This window comes from Protopterus annectens, chromosome 2.part1, assembly GCF_019279795.1.
Source record: "Protopterus annectens isolate FY-2018-M chromosome 2.part1, PAN1.0, whole genome shotgun sequence".
Classification (NCBI taxonomy): domain Eukaryota; kingdom Metazoa; phylum Chordata; order Ceratodontiformes; family Protopteridae; genus Protopterus; species Protopterus annectens.
The window spans coordinates 941866972-941889075 of NC_056729.1; the positions used below are offsets into that span (position 1 = coordinate 941866972).

Consider the following 22104-nt stretch of genomic DNA (forward strand, 5'->3'; position numbering starts at 1 on the left):
ATCCATGGGATCAGACAACATCCCAGGCTGCGTTCTACATGAACTACAGAACAAACTGGCACCCCACCTAAGTACCATGTTCAATCATAGCCTCACCTCAGGCTTTGTGCCTGCTGAATGGCACACAGCAACGGTTATCCCACTCCACAAGGGGGGAGCCACCACGGACCCCGGGAACTACTGCCCCACTAGCCTGACGAGCCTTGTCTGCAAGGCCATGGAAAGTATCATCATGGAACATATAAACAAAGACATTGGTAATCTCCAAACTCTGGACCACAGCCAGTTCGAGTTTGTAAAAGGCAGATCATGTCTCCTAAATTCGATAGACTTCTTTGAAGCAGACACCAAAGCTGTAGACAAGGGTAAGGTGGTTCACACAGCCTATCTAGATCTTGCCAAGGCTTTCAAGACCATCCCCCACTCTGGAATTATAGATAAACTCACTAAACTAGGCATAAATCTGTATGTCACAAGATGGGTTACCAACTGGCTCACTTACAAAACCCACACTGTGAAAGTAGCAGACTCCAAATCCGACTTCAGACCAGTGACAAGCGGAGTACCACAGGGTTCAGTCCTGGGTCCTCTCCTGTTTCGTATCTACTTCTCTGAAGTACAGGCTAACACAGAAGGTCTTTGGCTAACAAAGTTCGCAGATGACTGCAAACTAGGAGCCATAATCGAAACTACTAACGATGTGGACATCCTACAAAAGGGCCTCACTGAGACAGATGCCTGGTGTCAAAGCCATGGCCTCAAGCTCAGTGCCAAAAAGTGCATTGTCATCCCCTTTGGTAAAAACTCTTTACCCATGAACTACAATATAGGCGGTAGTGTACTTAACACCGAAAGTGTGATAAGAGACCTTGGGACACAGGTGGACAGTAGTCTCTCCTTTGATAATCACATTGCCACAGTAGTCAGGAAATCCTTCTACGTGGCACATCTCATCACAAAAGGTTTCTCATCCAGAAAAAAAGAGGTCATTGTTCCCCTCTACTCATCACTCATTAGATCCTGTATAGAGTACAACACCCCTTTTGGTATGTACCTCACAAGACATCTACAACAACTGGAAAGGCCGCAGAAATACCTCACAAAGAGGATTACCGGCCTCAAACAGATGCCCTACACAGAGCATCTCAAAAAACTCCAGCTTTACTCCATCGCATATCGCCTACTCAGAGGTGATCTCTGCCTAACATACAAAGCTATGTCAAACCCAGAGCTGTTGGACATGCTCCAGTTAAAGAAATCCCAATCCCTCCGAGCTACACGCTCCATGGACCTAAACCTTATCACCACAATAAACAGAACATGCCGGAGGGATAGATTCCTGTCCCAGAGACTTCCCATACTCTGGAATAAACTACCTATCTATATCAAACAAAGTTCCGCATTAGCACTCTTCAAGAAAAATCTTCATGATTGGATGGGAAATAGGAAATTCACCCCGGGGATCACCTGTGTGGCTCTGCCCGACAGTGGCACAGGAAAATAATTTTCTTGGGTGGCAAAAGCCAGGGTACCTTTTTGGCTGGGCTTGTATAGGCTCCAGCGCTGATAGCCTAGTACCTACCTATGAGTATAGCTCAGGTGGATGTGAAAGATACCAGGGCATTTATTAAAAAGAGTAGGAAAAATTCCTCTGTGCCTTGACCAAATTTCTTCTAGTCAGTACGAATATCACCTGAAATCTGTCCTGAAAAAACATTGCCGGCATAGTGGGACTAATCTAATCAACAAAGTAAAAATAAAATACAAATAATATAAATAAAAATGTATTAATGCTACTGTGAATGGAGAATTTGTTGCAGCCAAACAACAACCTGGACAATTTACATGACTGAACAAGCTTCCTGTGTTTTGCTAGCTTTCTGTCTCCTGTGTGAATGAGCATTTGAGTTGTATTGATTTTTCATCTGTATGTATAATTGCCATAATAATAAGAAAAAATATATATCGTTTTTGTATGACAGTGTTAGCTGCCATGTCTTTTCCTGTAATGTAGAATTGATGCTATACAGAAATGAATGACTGTATGATTCCTCTTAATGAAATCCTCAGTTCATAGCATGCAAACCTAATTTTGCCACTTTACTAAACTATAACCCAAAAGCAACTTGTCTTGTGAAATATCTGGAAAATATCCAGCGGGACATTTTTGAAATCATTAGCGGACGGGAGTTCCGCTGTGGTGACCCCTAACTGGGAAAAGTCGAAAGAAGAACTGCCTCCTACTGTAGACACAACTTTTAAGTTTATATACTCTTAATAAGTATTTTGATACTCATTGTGTGACTATATCTGTCGGTGACTGTGTGTCTTTGTGTGTGTGTGTGTGTGTGTGTGTGTGTGTGTGTGTGTGTGTGTGTGTGTGTGTGTGTGTGTGTACAGAGAAATGAGAGACTGTGTTTCTTTGATACAGAAAAATAAATGACAATATTCTGTGATTTGCAAGAGAGAGAGAGAGAGAGCTAGAGAGAGTACTTTGTTGGATAGCACACAGAAGAACTAAAAGGAGGCATACAAGATGCTTTCATCCTAAGCCTTTACTCCAGACTGAATAAACAAGCCCTGTAACATGATCCCCTGATTTGTTTAAACATTTAAAGATGTAGTATGTTCCATAGCTACTCTACGACATTTCCCTTGTACTAGCAAAGTAAATTGCCTGTCTGCTTACAAACTGTACATTAGATTTGTATTTGTCTGACCTGCAACTACAACTAGTGAGGCATGGGATGAATATGTTTCAGTCATGAATTATGTAAAGTTTTAAAACCTGGTTGCGGGCCTATTGGGCACTGCCAGGGTCAGCATTGAGGGAACTAATTTAGCCTGACTACTTTATGTCAGATTCAGAGATATTAGTGCCTGTTATACCTTTATCCGTTGCCCTATCTTTGAGAAGCTGTGTGTGCCCCAACAGGAGCTGTAAGAAGGGCTTCTTCTTTACTCCTTTTGTGACAGATTCCTGACCTTTTCTGCAAAGATGCTCTTCTTCTTACTGGCTGCTTTTATTTTCAGATACTGGAGATTCCACAGAACGTACAACAACAGAGGATTTCAGCTTCATAATATTATTTTTTCCAGTTGTGTGAAAATGGCTCAGCATGCGCTGCCCTTCCCCAGGAAGATTCTGTTAGTAGTGAGCTTTTGCAAATTGTGTGGGAGAGAGGTAGGTGAGCCCCTAAAGTCTTCATCTCCCATCAATTTCTATTATAGCCTGTGTAGATTCTAATGCCAAGTTATGTAGATGTAGCGAACACGAGGAATGTCTTCTGTTCTCAGTTGTTTCCAGTCTGCTGTTTATGTTTTAGTCAAAAATCAAGAGAGCATCCTCCACAGAATGGTGGACATCGTCCATTTCCCTTTGTTTTTTCTTTCAGACACAGTGTTGTGGACCTCTTGTTTCCCCTGACTGTGTCATTGGCAGAAGGCTAGCTTATCTTCTAGGACCATTGTTAAGCTCCAAGTTGTGTGCTTTTCTGCAGTTTTGGACAGGTAGCTAATAGCTCCTTTTTTTCAATCTAGGGTTATGTGCATTACATGCATAATGCTCGATTAGTGCACTTTAGTTTCTTTGTATGGGGTTAGGCTTTGTGTGTGCTTTTCCCTTTCCTTGACAGCTTAGGGGATGCAGGTAGTTAAGTAGACTGGGCGTTTAAAACAAGTGTTGTTGTTTATGAGGTGATAGTTGGTCTGGAGCATGGATCATCCTGACTATTCATCCTGGTGTGTGACCCTTAATTGAAAAATGAGAATAACAAATGGCAATTGTCAACCACCAGCTGATTGAAAAAAAAAAAACACTTTTTATGTGCTTTTTACAGAGAGCAAGCCCCCTGCATACTCCACATGGGGGCTGGCCTATCCCCCCTGCTAATTATATATGCCAACTCTGAGACTGCAGTACAGTGTAGTAAGGGTAAAGTCCCAGTCCCCACTGTACTGAAGTCTTGCACTGAAAAAAATAAATGCTAGAAGTCTAACTCTCAAAATGCACTCACTTGAGGCACTCCTTAAAATGTAGAACATCGATATCTGTGCAGTGACTGAGACCTGGTTCAAGGCTCTAGAGAGCACCTCTGCATTATCAGGCTATAACTCATGCCACACTTTTTGGCCATCTAACCTGGACCAGAACACCAAAGGTGGAGGTGTGTCCATATTCATTAAGGATATCCACACCTCCAGGCTAGTTGCGCAGCATAATCCATCCAAGGTTATCCGAGTGCAGCTAACTCTGGGCAAAACTGCAATCCAAATTGTAGCTTGCTACAGATCCCCCACCATGCCCCAGGATTCCAACGCCTGTGTTCTTGATATACTGGAAAATATTAGGGTTCAACAAAACACCTTAATTATGGGTTATTTCAACTTCCCCACCATTAACTGGGAAAACTACTCATGTACCAACTCCTTCGCTCAATGCTTTCTGGAATTCATAAAGTCCAGTGCCCTGGATCAACTTATCCACACCCCCACCAGGGGCAACAATATCCTATACCTAGTCATTACCAACATGAGTGGCCTGTGTGTTCCACACGTGAAGTCAACTCCTCGTTTGTCAGATCCGACCATGAGCTAATCACCCTAGATATCCACATCCCTCCCCCACCCACCATTAAGGAAACCATGGAAAAAAATTTCTCCATAGTCAACTTCATGCTTCTTAAGACAAAAGTGGTGAACTTTATGACACCCATGCAGATGGACAATACAGTTATGACTGCTGAATCCTGCACAAATGCACTGTATAAGCACTTACACAAGTGCATGGATTGTGCTATCCCAAACAGAACCAAGACGCTGTCCTCCAAAAAAAGGAAGCCAATCTGGTGGTCCCCTGCCATAAACAAACTCTACAGCAGAAGGAAGAAACTGTTGCAAAAGAGAGCAAAATCCCATGAGTGGAGGAGCTCCCTGGTCAGCCTCAGTAAGAAGCTGAGATCCCTTATAAGATCCTCCAAAGCTAGCTACGAAAACAAAATTGCCACTGATTCTAAGGGCAACAACAAAGCATTCTATAGCTATGTCAAGAATCTCAATGGCAACACCCAGATCTGCTCTGAGTTACAGCACAATGGCATGAAAATTACAGAACCAACTGATATTGCCAACATCCTGGCAGATAGGTTCAGTGCTAACTTTACCCCCTTCTCATGCCCTAAAGGGCCCATATCTATACAGGAAGAATGCAGAGTCCCTGTAATCACATCTATGCAGGTAAAAGCTGCACTCTCTAAAACCAAAAGCAAGCATCCATGGGACCGGACAACATCCCATGCTGCGTTTTACATAAACTTCAGAACGAACTGGCTCCCCACCTAAGCACCATGTTCAATCATAGTCTCACATCTGGCTTTGTGCCCACTGAATGGTGCACAGCAACAGTTATCCCACTCCAGAAAGGGGGAGCCACCACTGATCCTAGGAACTTTTGCCCTATTAGCCTGATGAGCCTGGTCTGCAAGGACATGGAACGTATCATCATGGAACTCATAAACAATGACACTAGTAACCTCCACACTCTGGTCCCCACCCAGTTTGGGTTTGTGAAAGGCAGATCATGCCTTCTAAACCTGATCGACGTCCTTGAGGCAGTCACCAAAGCCGTAGATGAGGGTAAGGTGGTTCACAAAGCCTACCTTGACCTTGCCAAGGCTTTCGACACAATCCCCCATTCTGGAATTATAGCTAAACTCACTAACAATTGCATTGTCATCCCCTTTGGTAAAAACTCTGTACTCATGAACTACCCCATAAATGTCAGTCTACTAAACACCGAATGTGTGATAAGAGACCTTGGGACCCAGGTGGACAGTAGTCTCTCCTTTGATGATAACATTGCCACAGTAGTCAGGAAATCCTTCTGTGTGACACACCTCATCACAAAAGGGTTCTCATCCAGGAAAAAAGAGGTCATTGTTCCCCTGTATCCGGTCCTAATTAGACCTATTATAGAGTACAACTCCCCTTTTGGAATATACCTTACATCTGCAGCAGCTGGAAAGGCCACAGAAGTACCTCACAAAGAGGATTACTGGCCTCAAACAGATGTCCTACACTGACCGTCTCAAAAAACTCCAGCTTTACTCTGTAGCATATAGCCTACTCAGAGGAGATCTCTGCCTAACATATAAAGCTATGTTAAACCCAGAGCTGTTGGACATGCTACACCAAAAAAATCCCAATCCCTCCGAGCTACATGCTCTAGGGACCTAAACCTTGCCACCACAATAAACAGGACATGCTGGAGGGATAGACTCCTGTCCCAGAAACTTTTTATACTCTGGAACAAGTTATCCATCAATGTCAAGCAAAGTTCCTCATTAGCACTCTTCAAGAAAAATCTTGATGAGTGGATGGGAAATAGGAAATACAGCCCTGGGGATCACTTTTGTGGCTATGCTCGACAGGGGCACAGGAAATTTTCTTTCTTGGGTGGCATAAGCCAGGGAACCTTGTTGGTTAGGTGTACGTAGGCCCTTGGGCCAATAGCGTAGTACCTACCTATGAACCTGTGAACCTATGTGCAGTCATCTGCACAACCATCAGCTATACTGGCTTTTTTCTTTTTTCCCAAACAGTTGTTACTTTTGACCAGTTGTCAGTATGCTATTCATCCTTATGGTAAGATTTATTGTCCGTGTTAGTCCATCTGATGGTATCTCTTATTTCACAGATCTTCTTGAGAAACACTTATGTGAGTGAATGTATAAGGGTTCCCTCAGTATGACTGCTTATATCCACATTCCACTGGCTGAATTGCTACTGCTTGTATAAGTCAGTGAAGGGTGTGTGCCTTTCTCCCAGTTTGAAGGACTTTGAACATTTTCCTTTCAGACCTAAGCTCTCCTGCACATTCACTTCTAAGAATTGGCAGACTTGACCTTGTATCACTGGTTTGATTTAATCCTGGAAAACTGCCTTTCTTATGGCCATTGCCACAGCTAGGAGGTTCTCAGAACTGCAAGCCCTAAGGTGTACTGAGTCCTTTTTGATTTTCCACTGTGATATGGTCACTCTCAGGATAAACCATTTATGCCAGAGGTGGTCACTGAAGTATCTCTAAATCAATCTATCCACCTTTCTACCTCCTTTTCACATGCCCAAAATTGAGAAGAGCTTATTCTTTACTCCTTAGATGTTCACAGACAACTCAGATATTATCATGACAAAACCATGAACTGTAGGAAAATGAGCCAACTTTTTCTGGCCTTTGCTAGCAGCAAGATAGAGAAGCCTGTAAGCAAACAGTCCATTTCCAAATAGATTTCTAGCTGTATTTCCTTTTGCTCCTGACATCATGGTAAACAGGTCCCAGAGCAGTAAATACACATTGTACCAGGGTTACTGCTGCTGCAACTACTGTCTCCCTTAGAGTCTTGCTATTTTCTGTCTTACTCCTACCAGCCTTCTTTGTACATATGCATGAGCATAGCTTGTCTTATACATAACTTTTGAATTGTCCATTTATCTTTAAAGAATGCAGGATTGAGTTTACGTTCCTGCCTCCACTTCCATCACTTTTTGCCCTGTCTTAGAATCAAGATCTTTCTACATACTGGGTTTCTCCCAAGCAGTAGATGGTAACCCAGGTAACAGCTTTTCTCTTTGGCCTTTATCTTGTTTCTAGTATTTAGGTTAAGATGTACAGCAGTTTGTATTCTACCTGACCAGAGACCTGTAATCCTACCACTGCCAGTAAATTTACAGGATAAAAGTAAAACTCAAGGAGACCTTAACAGATTGAGGCTGTTTTACGAGTAGATTAAGAATTCATAGAGCAGTATCTTACAAGTAGGTGCCAGCTGTGATCATCTGCAAATTGGGCTTACAAGCTTAGTAACTTACTGATTGTGGACCTTAGATTTTGCCATTTAACATGTCTACAAATATTACTTTTCACATATGTAGTCGTGACTTTTATTGTTTCTCTCTTTTCTTTTAAACAGAATGAAGAAAAAATTAACATTTTGTACAAAAAGTTACTTCAGCGCCTGTCAAGTTTATCTTGCGCTGACTTTGCATTACTAGCGACTGCTGAAAAGGAGGTAATGTACCTTATTTGTATTTTTCTATAGCATTTACATTAACTAATTTACTACAGTGATGAATTTGCTTGTGTATGTGTTGTTTCATTCCCTTGTTTCATTCAGTCCATAATTTAATGCATGAATCATTTATGCATTTTTGTCTGAATAACAACTTTCTGTACATAAGTAATTGTTTGAGCCCAGTTAAACACCGGATAGGTAACAGCATCTAGAGCAGTTTAACATCTTGATGTAACTAAAGAACTAGAATTAAGGCTGACAGGAATTAGCTTGGTAATGGAAACTTTTTGAGGTTAATGGTCCCTCCCCTTTACCCACAGTGCTATAGTAGTAAGGACCCTTCTCTGAATCTCTTTTGCCATGCATTGAAGTTGCCTTGGATAAGAGAACACCTGAAGGCCCCAAGTTGTTAAGTGTTTAAAATGCTGTTCACCATGCTCTTTCAGTCTAAGTTTGTCAGAGTCTGTTTCTAGGGTATTATAACATCTCTTTGCTGGTCATTGTAATGCTTTTTTTAATTTAGAGAGGAATTATTCCTGCCCTTCTCCTTGCTTCCAGTGCAGTTTTTCTTCAAAGGTAAAGCTTTAACTGCTCTTTTCCCTTTTCACAGCAGTATCTTATCTGAGAGATGTTACATGAATATTTAGGCCACATTTTGGTTTGATAAGAGTAGTGATCTGTCAGTGTTGTGCATTTTTTGTTCCATTTAGTGTTTGTGGTAAGTTTTTTAGGCTTTGGTTTGGTCCATAGTTCTACAGATTTTTTGATCATTTCAGGATTTGCACTTTTGGTTGCTCAGTTCTTTCTCCTGTAAATAAAAAGGAGCAGTTTCATATGTAAATCTCCTGCATGAATGTACTTACTTTACATTAGCTAACCGGGAAAGTCTGAGTTGGAACGAGCCAATTTTCAGTGGAGGCCCAGGGAGAAATGCTCCAGATGGATGTCTTTGTAACTTGGGAGGAAACTGGAGCACTCAGAGGAAACCCACACAAATGCAGGGAGAACATGCAGACTCCGCACAGAAGGCATTGCAGCCGAGAATCGAACTGGAGAACCTCTTGCTGTGAAGCGACAGTGCTACCGCTGCACCACTGCACTGTCTAGCATGATAAGCCTGCTAAGGGTCTCTAATGCCTGGGGGAGGCTTACTTTTCTGAGCGTCATGAAATCTGTATCTCCATCAAGCCCTCAGCCATTCAAGGCCACTGTCATCACCTGGAGCTATAAGAGCTCAAGGCTACCTCTATTCCTTAGACTCTAGGGTTTCTCTGAAGCAGACTTACTTTTCTGAGCATCGTGAATTCTGTAGCACCATCAAGCCCTCAGCCATTAAAGACAACCGTAATCACCCGAAGCTAAAAGAGCTCAAGGCTACCCCTGTTCCTTAGGCAACTAGGGCTTCTCCCAGTGCCTTTGCCTCTGCTTCTCCCACCTAAAGCCAGTGAGGGTAAAAAGAAACCTATACCTCGAAAGTCTAAACCTGGTAACCCCCCAAGAAGCTCAAGTTTAGGGTTTCTTTCCCTTTCTTGGAGTTACTAATTCTAGAGACTTTGTGGTTCTCACAACTGCCCCTCCAGTATATTTTTGTTAGTCTCCAAGCCAAAGTTAAGAATCCCTAGCCCACATTCATTTATGTCTCTATAGTCTAGGATTTAGATTTTTATGGAATGGATTGCATCAGAATGCAGTATGAGTCATGTTTTTCCTTAATATAAGGTGGGGGGGATAATTTGGATTGTTTTCTAACAGTATTTGACAATATTTAGCACCAAGATGACCAAGGACAGTGGATGAGGATTTTAACCTCTTTGCTCACAGGTAAAGCAATGCATGCAGCTTCTAAACGTGGTGATAGTGACTGTTTATATTATGCCAGAGTTAAAGAATGTTTGTTTGCATGTTATAAGCTGACTCCAGAGCTATACAGAAAGAAATTTATTGAATGCAGTCAAAAGACAGGTGACTCATCATATTGTAGAAATCAGCACTTATTTCACATATGGGTGAGTGGGTGTAAGGTCACCACATTTGAAATACTTGCAGGTCTTTTCGTCAAGGAACAAGCATAATCCCTAGGGACTTGAGAATGTGGATTGCATACTATGAACGTTATACTTCTATGGAGATGTGAGGAAAGGGAACCTTTACTTAGCTAGCAGGTTTTATTGCATAGGAGGGGGACCCAGTACTGTACATGAGTACAGGGAAGAACACAGGGGCAGCTTTAGCACTCCTGACAGGTTACACAGCACAAAGGCAAACCCATGAGATTAGGTGCACACCCAGATTTTGGGATTATATGCGTTAAATGTAACCGGATGGGGTATGTATGGTCTTGTTCATTAAGGCAGGGGGAGATAAAAGATGTCAGGAAATACCAAGCTAGACTATCACTGTGACAGTGGTATGTTATTTAAAGACAGCAGCTGTATCCAACTATCACAAGAGTCTGTATCGTAACCTGACAGGAGGGAAGGATGACGTTGCTAAAAGGGATACAGTCTCAGATATAACCATAGTCAAACCTACAGTGTTAAACAGGAGCACTGTTTTCCTGGGCACTTCACTCCAGTTAGAGCTTTAGGTGGGAAACCTTTTCAGGTGTCTTTGGCCAAGTCCAGCTAGACTGAGGCAGTGGCTGTGTTTGAAAGACATTCCTGCTAATATCCGAATAGGATATGACTTTGACATTATGGTAGCTTGTGTGCATGCTGTTACATACAGCTAGCCATGGAGACAAACACTTGGTTAAGGCAGTAGAGGAAAGGCCCAGACAGAGCCCACAACTTTATCCAAGGCTGACGGTGTGGCTACTTCAGATGCTGGTAGGGTGTAGTGACCCAAGATCTGAGCCTCAACAGTGGAAAGGTACTGGGACTCTCTTGGAAGGTGGTACTTCCAGGGGAGAAGTAAGTAGTAGTAATCAGCCAGAACGTGAGGTACCACTGACACATTTTCTTTGGAAGGGGAGCTGGGGAGGACAAGTTAGGAGGAGTTGGGGCAGGCTCACATCCCAGACCCTACTTTACAGGGCAAGAGGGAGGATACAGATGCTGAAAGGAAGGGGGAGTCCATATACTGGAACAAAAGATTGTTGTACAGGGAATTGCCCACTGAAGGAGGGTTACAGAGAGAGAGAGATATAATACAGCAGTTTTATTAACCAGGGCCTACTAACTGGCAGTTCTGGCCATAGCCCATGGTATTCTTTTTGCAGGCCATATGGGCATAAAATTTACTACAAGATAGCTTATGCAGAATTTTTATTGGCATGAGATTACAGTAGTTGTAGTAAGGTAATGTAGGACCTGTACACAGTACCAGAAAGTTACCAAGACTTGAGAAAATGCTAAGGCTGTTTTGATGCCTTTGCCTTTTACTGAGGAGCCATTTGAAATGGTAGCTATGGATACTGTGGGATCTCTGAGTACCCCAAGTACACAGGTAAGAAACATATACTGGTAGTGGTGGATTATGCCACTTTGTACTTGAAAAATGGTGGCTGTGTCTTCAATTGAAACAGAGAAAGTAGCAAATTGTTTGTTACACACTTTCAGCAGAGTAGGCTTTCTTATGGAAATACGGATTGATAGAGATGACAACTTTATGCCAGACTTGTTAGTATGTTTGTGGAAATGCTGTGGGGTAAACCATTTAAAGACTACTCATTGCCATCCACAGAAGTTTAACTCTAGTTAAGGATATTTTTTAGAGCATTTTTAGACCAGTGCAACAGAGAGAGAAAGAATGGGAAAAGTATCTGCCCCATATTGCATAGCGTACATAGAGGTGCCCCAGGAATCCACAGGTTTTCACCGTCTGAGCTATTGTATGGTGACAGGGTAAGGGGGGTGAGTGAGATTCCCACAATAGTCTGTTGTGGAATATATCCTAAACCTCAGGACTAGGCTTAAGGAGCTCATGAGGATTACTGATGAGCAGCTAGCATAAGTACAATAACAACAAAAATGTCTGATATGACAGAACAACCATAGTCAGACAGTATTTTGTGGACAAGTGTTGATGGTACTTATTCCAGTGAGACACAGAAAACTGCAGGCAACCTAAGAAGAACCTTTCGTCTTTGTAAAAAAAGGTAAGTGATATCCATTACATGATAGAGTTGCCAGGCAAAAGGCCAAAGCACAGACTCTAGTCAGATTTCTGTATTTCCAGTGCTGGTATAAATTTGGCACATTTGCACAGATCTGCATGTTGTATCATTGCCCTGTACAGATGCAAATATCTGAAAACATTGCTTATTTTCATTGTACTGTGAAAACTTACTGTGCTATTTATTTATTTTTATTTTACTTCTTTAAAGTCTAAAGTTGCATTTTCAAACTGCTGTAAGGGCTGCTGTTCTGAACTGAAATACATCACATCTAGTATTTCTTAGTATTAGGCATCTGTTTGTGTTTCCTTAACACTTGGGCTCCAAACCAGTAATTTTACATTAAGAGCATCAAAGACTGCACTCCTGTGGCAAGAGAGGGCTGATTTCCCCTATCTCAGCTGGGAATTGCATTTGGAAAGCTCATTGTGTGCTTATCTGATTGTCCATAGGGTATAGTTAGTATAAAACTTACATTTTTCTAATCGTTTGCAAGCCTTGTGTTTGGGCGAAGTTGCTCTTCCAGCAGAGGAAATTACTGATGCCTTGTATACACGGAATCACCAGAAATTGAAATTTCACTATAAAAATGACCTTGGAACTTTACCTCAGCCCCATATAGCTAATGGGGCAACTAGTTTGTGCAGTGAGCAACATTTATGCATTTACTTAGGAGTGTTTGGGTCTATCCTACCTTATTATAGCAACCAAGTCTATTGCTGCTCCGACAGCATCTGTTTGGGTGCTGGGCAGCATCGTTGGTCAGGGTAGCTGCAGATTACACCAAGTTAGCACCCTTCCCTCATCAACATACAAAGTATCCTGCTATCATGTCCTCAGAGGATATGCAGACATCTGCTTCAGGTGAAGGGGGGAACACAGGCTCATAGTTTCTGAAGGCCCTCGATGCATTACAAAATCCTGGTTTGTGAGGATGTCTCTAGCAATTTAGTCAAATGAATGCTGACATTGGTTCCCTCATCCTTCCATCATATGGATCCAATGAAGAAGAAGCAAAAAAAACAAGCATTCTTCTTCTCAGAAACAATCCACTGATTCATAAGCCTTTTCACAAGGACTGTTTAACACCTTCATGACCTTTTGGCAATCCATAGGAGTTTCTCTTCATTCTTCTTCTGTTTCTCCAGTTTCCCCACAAAAAAAGGATCACAATTGAGGACTCCTCTGTGTGGAAGATTTTTCTGGGGATGAGTCATTCACATACTCAGCCCAGATGTCTTTTCCACTGGGATATGCTTCCCCAGAGGATGAATCAAATGGGACTGACTCTCCTGGGGAATATATTACCTTTGGAGAGGCCATTGTGAAGATGAGAGAATTTTTCAAGTGGGACTGCTCCCTGTTCTCAGACATACAAAAAAGATATTATGATCTTTTAGAGATGGATTATTCTTCCCCATCTGCAGTGCCTCCTGTGCTTCTAGCCCTCTTGGAAGCTTTTTCCTCTGCTACAAAGTGTTCCGACTCTCAATCCCCTGCCCCCAAAATGCCAGACAGTTTCTATGAAGTGCCAGAGGTTTGTAACTTTTTGTTTAAGTGCCCTCCTGCTCCAGTCTCAGTGGCTGCAGATAAACCCTCCAAGCTTTTGCCTTCCATCTTCCTCTTACCCTCGGTCAAGTAGAGCAAAATTATGGAGTGGTTGGAAAAAAAAGTATATACTTCAGCCACTCTGGCCTTCAGGGCCATTAACTACCAGACCCACATTGCTAAATATTTTTTAGCCCTCTTGTCTTAAACCACTAAGCTCCTTTCTGAGCTTCCATACTGTAACATTAAATCCCAGCTTACTTACATTTTAGGTTCCTCTACCCAAGTGACACATCATTCTATTAAATGCAGCTATGATACAGTGGAAGCATCTGCTACAGCCACTGCATCTGGCTCTGTACTTCAGAAATACTCTTGGCTGAAACTCCAGCCACTATGAGATGACATCAAAGCTAAAATTATGGATGCTCTCCTAGATTCCAAGGCTTTGTTTGGATCTGCAGCTGCAGAACATTTTAAGTCCTTGCAAGAAAGTGTCAAGGAGCTCCAGGACCTTAAACATGTATTTGTGTCACCACTTCCAAGATTTCAAAGGAACTACCCCTCTAAGACCACTTTTGTAAGGAAGCCTTCTAGACCTGCTTCTTCCAAAAGTAAACAAGGTGCTAAGTCTACTTCTTCTACTCCTGCTGCTCAGAAACAGCACTTTCTTAACAAGCCAGGTAGTCAGTGACTACCTACCTATTTACAGTCAGACCCCATCTAGCCTTTCGTCTTTCTGTGTCCCTCCCTTCTTGGAAACAGATCACCCAAGACTCCTGCATCCTTGCCATTATCTTCAGGGGATACTATATGGTATGGAAGACTCCTCCTACCTTCAGGGGTATTCCACAACCTCCAAAAGATCAGTTGACTTTCTTTCCTCAGGTAATTCACACCTTGGTCACTCAGGGTACCATTCAGGAGGTTTCTCCTTCCCAAATAGGAAAGGGATTCTACTCAAGAATGTTCCTAGTCCCCAGAGATCTGCCCCATCTAAACACTTCTTAAAGGTACCTTCCTTTCACATGCTTTCCTTAAACACTCTGCTCCCTCTCATTCTTCCACAGGCCTTCATGGTGGCACTGGACATCAAGGATTCCTATCTTCGCATCCCCATTCATCTTTTTTTCAGGAAGTTTCTGCACTTTGCTATTGCTTCCTCATATTTTCAATTTACTGCCTTGCCTTTTCATCTATCTATGGTACCAAGGGTCTTGACAAAATGCTTAGCTCCTGTCATTACTTATTGCAAACTCAAGGGTATTCAGATCTTCCCTTACGTGGATTGACTTCCTCCTTCAGACTCATTCTCCAGACCTACATCTTCAAAACATTCAGTTTACAGTATCGCTTCTGGAAAGGGTAGGCTTCACTATCATTTTCCAAAAATCCTCTCACTCCTTCTTAGGCCAGTTACTATTGATGTGCCACAGGGCTCAGTGCGGGGACCACTACTGTTTGGAATATACTTCTCTTAAGTCAAGGCTAATGTGGAAGGACTCTGGATGACAGTCTGCTGACAACTGCAAACTGGGACCAGTCATTGAATCCCCCAACAGTTTAGATATCCTTCAGGAGAGTCTAGGTCAGATAAATAGTTGGTGCCAGAACCGTAGCCTAAAACTAAATGCGGAGAAATGCATTATCATACCGTTTGGGAAATAAATACCCCTGCAAATTGTAAAATCAATAGCAAACCTCTAAGAATATACTCAAAATGAGAGATGTAGGTACCCAGCTAGATAGTAACCTGAACTTTGACCACCATGTGTCCACAGTGGTGAAGAAATCTTTTAGGTGACACAGCTTATAAGAAAGATATACCATCCATATCCTAGGAAATTATAGTCCCTCTGTAGTCAGCCCTCATTAGACTAATAATCCAGTAGAATAATCAAGTACAATGTGCAACTTGACAAGGCACTTACAGCAGCCGAACCAACCTCAGAGTTCCTCAGAAAGAAAGTACAGGGTGTAAACCTGTCCTATGCAGATAGACCAAAAGCCCTATCCCTTTAGTTGGTCTTCTACTGACTATTAAGGGATCACTTATGCCTGACCTACAGGCTACTAACAAATCCAGCCCTGACTGAGTTGCTACACATCTGCAAGTCAAACAGCATGAGGGTCACCCAATCTAGGATTCTAAACTTAGTCACTGACTCAAACAAAACATGCTGAAGATACAGAAATGTGTCTCAGAGATTGCTCCTTCTTTGGAACAGGCTTCCTATTCACATTAAGCAGAGTTCGCCCTTGGCCAGCTTCAAATGCACTTTTGATCAGTGGATGGAAAATTACAAATTCACACCTAGGGTAGCGCCTATATCCTTTAAAGACTGGGGGAATCTGTAAGATACTCAAGGCATAGGCACACATCCATGCCATTCTCTTGCCCCTAGGGACCATATATTTGGTAAAATTGGGTTATATTGGCTAGGCGTGTATCTCCTGTGAGCCTATAAACTAAAACATAGCCAAGTTCAGGAAATCTGTGCAGTATTGCATTCATTTGAGGATACATTAACTGGTAAGTCAGAGTGTAGCCACATGTTGGAGTATCATGTAGACACAGGACCATTGCAACCAAATGATCACCATATAGAGTTTCTGAAAGAGTTAGACAAACTCTGAAAGAGAGACTGTAGAACATGTTGGAAATGGGAGTCTCTGTGCCTCACTAGTGGTAGAGGCACCAAAGAAAGCTGACAGCACCCAGTTCTGTGTGGACTACAGGAAACTGAATAGTTGAGCAGAATCAGATGCTGTTCCATTACTAGGACAGATGAAGCCATAGTAGCTGGGTGGGATAAGTATCTAACTACAATTGACTTGACTAAGGGTTACTGGGAAGTACTCTTGCTTCCTCAAAGCCAGGAGAAGTCAATGTTTGTGACCACATTTAAGTTGTATGAGTTTCCAAAATTGTCATTTGGTGTGAAGACTGCCCCAGTAACTGTTGTATGAGTTTGTAGATTGCATACTAGCAGGAGATTATGCCCCTGATCATCTGGATAGCACTGCCATCTGCAGCCAGTCATGTGCAGAAGATGAACGATATGTCAGGGAAATGTTGAGAAGACTGCAAAGGGCAGGGCTAACTATCAAGGCTAAGTTGTGAGGTGGGTATGGCAGTGGTATCTTAGTTGGGTCCCAGAGTGGGTGGTGGAAATATAAGGCTGGAACCTGACAATGGTGAGGTTGTTCATGAGTGACTCACCCCTACTGCCAAGAAATTTGTGTAGGCATTCCTGGGGACAACAGGGTACTACAGAAATGTTGTTCCCCACTGTAGTGCAAAAACTGCTTCACTTACAGTTCTTGCCTTGAAAAATAGACCCGTTAATGTTTTCTAGATATCAGCTGATGAGCAGACATTTCTAAAGCTCAAGGAGGTTGTTAATGTCCCCGTCCAATATTAGCCAGTCCTGCTTTTAGGTCAAGAATTCATTGTACAGGTAAATGCTTTTAACTGTGGGGTGAAGGCTATATATATAGCCAGGTTTCCTCAAAGGGAGAAGGGCACCCAGTTATACACATTAATTGCAGACTACAACCCATGTAGGGTCTTATGCAGCCACAGTGAATAGCCTGGACTTTACGTAAACTACAATGATATTTGTATGGCAAAAAGTTCACCATAGTTACAGACCATAACCTTTTAAAATGGCTACATAGAGAAAGCGGACAGAATGGAAAGCTTTGTAAATGGAGTTTAGTCTTGCAGCCCTATAACAAGACTATACAACATTGCTGTGGTGGTGCCAACAGTAATGTAATCTAGAAAATGTATGGGCTGATATACCAAAAGACTGCACCCTTGTTTCAGTTTTTATTTCTAGATGGATGCCTCCACTTGAAGTGAAGTAGGGTAATGCCAGACTAAAAGAAAAGCAGATGTGAAGCCGGGGGTAATACTGTGCTAAATAAAACAGAATGTATTCTGATGTTCTTTTTTTCATATGCAACTGCAGTGTGTTAGTCTTGTGTTCAGGAATAAAATAATTTAATTTTATGAATTTCAGAGAACAGGGAATACCTACTAAATGTGTTGAATCTTCAAACATCCTGGCATCTGTTGCTAATGCAACAAAGATTAAAAAAACAGTGGCATGTAATTGCTACAGTGACATATCTCTAAGACACCAAGGTACTTCATGATTCATGAAAAGCAGGTGTTGATCATACCTCTCAACCTGGAAGCATCAAAACTGTAGACAAAGGCCCATGAAAAAGTAGGTACAACTGGCCAAAAATTTGGATAAAGTCAAAGTGAACTTTATTGTCATTCAGACTTCACACAACAGTGCAAACTGAATGAAATTTTGTTTCACCAGACCCAATGTACAAAATGTCACAAGAAGCATTACAACAGATATTACTACATCACAGCAAACCATTACAGACATAACACCCAAAACATTTTACAAATCTAAACAGTACATTATTGCACAAAATTCCAACAGTTATCAGTATTGCACAAGAAGGTTGGTTTCTCATCGGTTGGTTTATTGCACCAAAATGTGAGCCGAGACTAACATCTGTGTTACTGCACAAAAATATGAGTTCACATCAATATAGATATCAGCTACACCTGATGACCATCATCATGCTTGTTGTTAGTAGAGTTGAGTAGTCTGATGGCCTATGGAAAAAGGCTCTTACTGAATCTGACAGTTTTGAACCACATGCTGTGATAGTGCTTGCCAGATGATAGGAAGGAAAACAGTCTATGGGTGGGGTGAGTGAAGTCCCTGACTATTTTAGTGGCTCTGCTGATACATCGAGACAGGTATAGGTCCTGAATATATGGAGGAGTGGTCCTAATAATTTTCTCAGCCTCTTTTACCACCCTTTGGAAAGACCTCCGATCCAAAGCAGAGCTGTTTCCATACCGTACCGAAAGACTATTTGACAAGATGCTTTCTGTAGTGACCCTGTAGACGGTTGTGAAAACAGGAAGTGAAAGGTTTACTCTTCTCATGGAAGGTGCACTCCATGGTTTCTTTTGACATCCACAGTTATCTCCTTGGTCTTGTTCACATTCAGTGCCCAGCCGTTGTCGCACCACACAATCAGTTGGTTAACCTCCATTCGGTAGGCTGTTTCATCATCATGGCTGACGAGATCAACAACTGTTGTGTCATCTGCAAACTTAATTATGAGATTCAAACTGTACCTGGTTATACAGTCATGGGTCAGCAAAGTGAACAGCAAAGGGCTCGAGACACAACCCTGAGGTGCCCCAGTGTTCATAGTGATGCTCTCCGAGGTGTTCTTGCCACTGCATACTGTCTGGGTCTAGTATCCAGTTGCAAAGTGGGGTGCTTATACGTAGTTGAACCAGTTTATCAGATGCTGGGTGATGACTGTGTTGAAGGCAGAGCTGAAGTCTATGAATAGCATATGCACATAACAGTTTTTGTTTTCCATGTGGGCCATAGATAAGTAAAGTGCCAATGAAATAGCATTTACAGTGGAGCAATTAGATGTGTATGCAAATTTTAGTGGATCAAAAGTTGCAGGGAATCTTGATGTTATATAGTCCTTGAACAGCCTTTCAAAGCACTTCATTACAGTGGTGGTGAAAGCTACGGGGTGGTAGTCATTGAAGCTTGATGGTGGAGACTTCTTGGGCAATGGTATGATGGTTGTGTTTTTAAAACATTTGCGTACGATGGCCTGACTCAAAGAGGTGTTAAAGATATCAGTGAGGACGTTTGTCAGTTGATTAGCACAGTTCCTGAGTACCCACCCCAGAATGTTGTCAGGTCCAGCCGCTTTCCTTGGGTTTACCCTGCATAAGGTCTTCCGAACATCAGCTGGGTTGAGACAGAGCACTTCATCATCCTGGCCGGTAGAGACTTTTGTTGCTGTTGTGTTGTTCCTTTCCTCAAACCGGTTGAAATATATGTTGTGCTTGTTGAAAAATTAATTGCTGAATAACATAAAATTTGAGTACATAATTATGTAACCCTGCCCACTCAAATTGAACTGTGGGATACCAACATTCAAACACAAATTGAAAATCCGACACAGTATTAAACAGCACAAAATATAACTAAATTGCATATATTGCATATGGCTTCTGGATTTATAATACTTACCAAATTTAGACATAGACTTACTTGACATCTTTACATTTTGATGTGCTTCTCTCTGGCTTTCTCTTTAGATTAAATTATTTTCCACATTGGAAACCTGTGTCTGAATAGAACAAATAATTCAACTTTTCTTAAAATCTAGATTTGGATTTTATTCAGACTTGTTATGTTAACTAGATTTGCTCCCTATAGAAATAGGACTGGTGATTAATGGAGACAGACAGCAAAAATACCCCCCATTCTCCAGTGACTAAGTTCAAGTCCACAAAATTTAGCTGTCATTTTTTTCTTTGCTGCTAGCCTTTCTGTTCTGCAGTTCCATTTTGAAATGCTAGCATACTTCTCAACCATACCGAATTTCTCGGTATTTACCAGTTTTGAGGGCAAAATAAGAGGGTACCATGAACTCCCGAGTGGCCCTTTTAGTTCCCAATTTTTTTTTTTTTTTTTTTACAAGTTGTGGCTGACATCATAACGCCACATACATCAGACTGCCAGCCTGTTGGAGGCAGTGTCTGGGACTGTGTCATATATTAGCAGGCACCTGTTTCAATTGGATTGGGAAATTTGAAATTTAGTAGGGCAGCACAGCAGGCCAGGCAGCAGCATGCGAGTGGAACTGTCTTTACAATTTAAGCTTAATTTAAGTAGTTCTGCCAAGTGCCAAACCAAGCCCAAGTACTTCTACTTCTCCAGACTGCAGTACTGTACAGTCTGGTCCACACTCCTTGTCCTGGGATGAGAAAATTTCGACAACTGGCTCCAAAAGATAAAAAAGGAATAATCAAAAAAATAACGTTATGTTGTTGTGTCTTTTGGCTTTTTCCGGTTAGGGGTCGCCACAGCAGAACTCCGGTCCACTAATGATTGGCAATAGATTTTTACATGCCGAGTTGCCGGCCCTGACGCACAACCTTCAATGAAGGTATGCCCATTCACACATGTCTCCACACAGAAGACGCTCTAGCTGAGAATCGAACAGGACAACGTCTTCCTGTGAGGTGACAACGCCACCGCCACAGTGCAAAAAAATAACATTATGTACGCCTTAAGTAAAAGTATTAGAAAATGGCTGCATTGAACAGTAATACATTTGAGAGGTATGGTTGAATGGACGGTCAGTCAACTAGTGGATGTATACTTGTCAAACAAGTTTTTGGCTGTTTCAAAATGTTATGCATTCATGTCCTCTGGGTGCTCTAGTTTTCTCCCACATTACAAAGACATGGGTCTTGAGTGTTTCTTCCTGGACTTCTGCTGGAAATCGGCTCGTTTGGTCATTCAAAGTCAGACTTTCCGAGTAAACAAATGTTAAATAAAAAAAATAAAATAAATAATTTCATGTCTTTTTTACTCGGCTATCACTCGCAGTCACTCCTACTTAGCTAAATTTCAGATGGGCCACAACCACAATTTTTTTTAACTTTCTTTTTCTCTCACATAAGTGGATAGTGGTGAAAATGCAATGTCAGAAATTAAATGGGTTTAGTGAGAGAAATGACTGGGTAACCTTTTGACTGAAACTGAGCTGATGTTCATCTCAGTGGCATAGATGGTGATTGCCTTGCTATAGCCTTGGTAACAAAAGTCTGTGTGGTTTATTGGTCTGTGTAACTCTCAAGATGTTCATCATGTTACCCTGCTGCAGTCATCACGCTTGGGTTATCCTGCCATCAGACGGTCCCGCAGTCAGCCAGAGTTCCAAAGTCTTGGTCCGGCGTCGGTTGCTGTCGCTTCTTCCCTGACGTCAGTGCGCCAGGGGTATATAAGAGGCATCCAACGCCATTTTCTTCAGTCTTTCTTGCCGTGCGGTGCCCGAAACAGAAGCAGTTCGCAAGTGCCGGTCGGCCGACACCTGAGATTTTCGAATTGAATTTCAGTCCGAAGTCTTCAATAAAGCTAAGTACCCCATTGGGGAACCTTTTCTTGCCTCAGTCCGATGTCAGAAAAAGTTAACAATTGCGTTTCTTGTGGGAAGCAAATACCTCATAAGGACTTCCATTCTTATTGTATTCCTTGCCTAGGCCCAGACCACAACGTCACAGGTTGACGGTTTTGTGCTAGGTTTAATAAACGAACTATCAAACGCCGCATAGATGGTGATTGCCTTGCTATAGCCTTGGTAACAAAAGTCTGTGTAGTTTATTGGTCTGTGTAACTTTCAAGTTATTCACTCCATGTAGTCTGTCTACAGCTTTCCACTTCTGTGTTACTACAAGGGTCCTAAAGTTTTTATCTATGTCCAGCCTATCAGCATATGTTA

General features: G+C 42.0%; 1 protein-coding gene across 1 annotated transcript in view; it reads left to right on the plus strand.

Moving 5' to 3' along the window:
* LOC122794922 (probable ATP-dependent RNA helicase DDX60) overlaps positions 1-22104 on the plus strand; it is a 2165155-nt gene that overhangs the window by 362133 nt on the left and 1780918 nt on the right. Inside the window, exon 5 of the mRNA XM_044063515.1 lies at positions 7968-8066. Within this exon, the coding sequence (XP_043919450.1) occupies positions 7968-8066 (99 nt within the window). The remainder of the gene's footprint in view (positions 1-7967; positions 8067-22104) is intronic.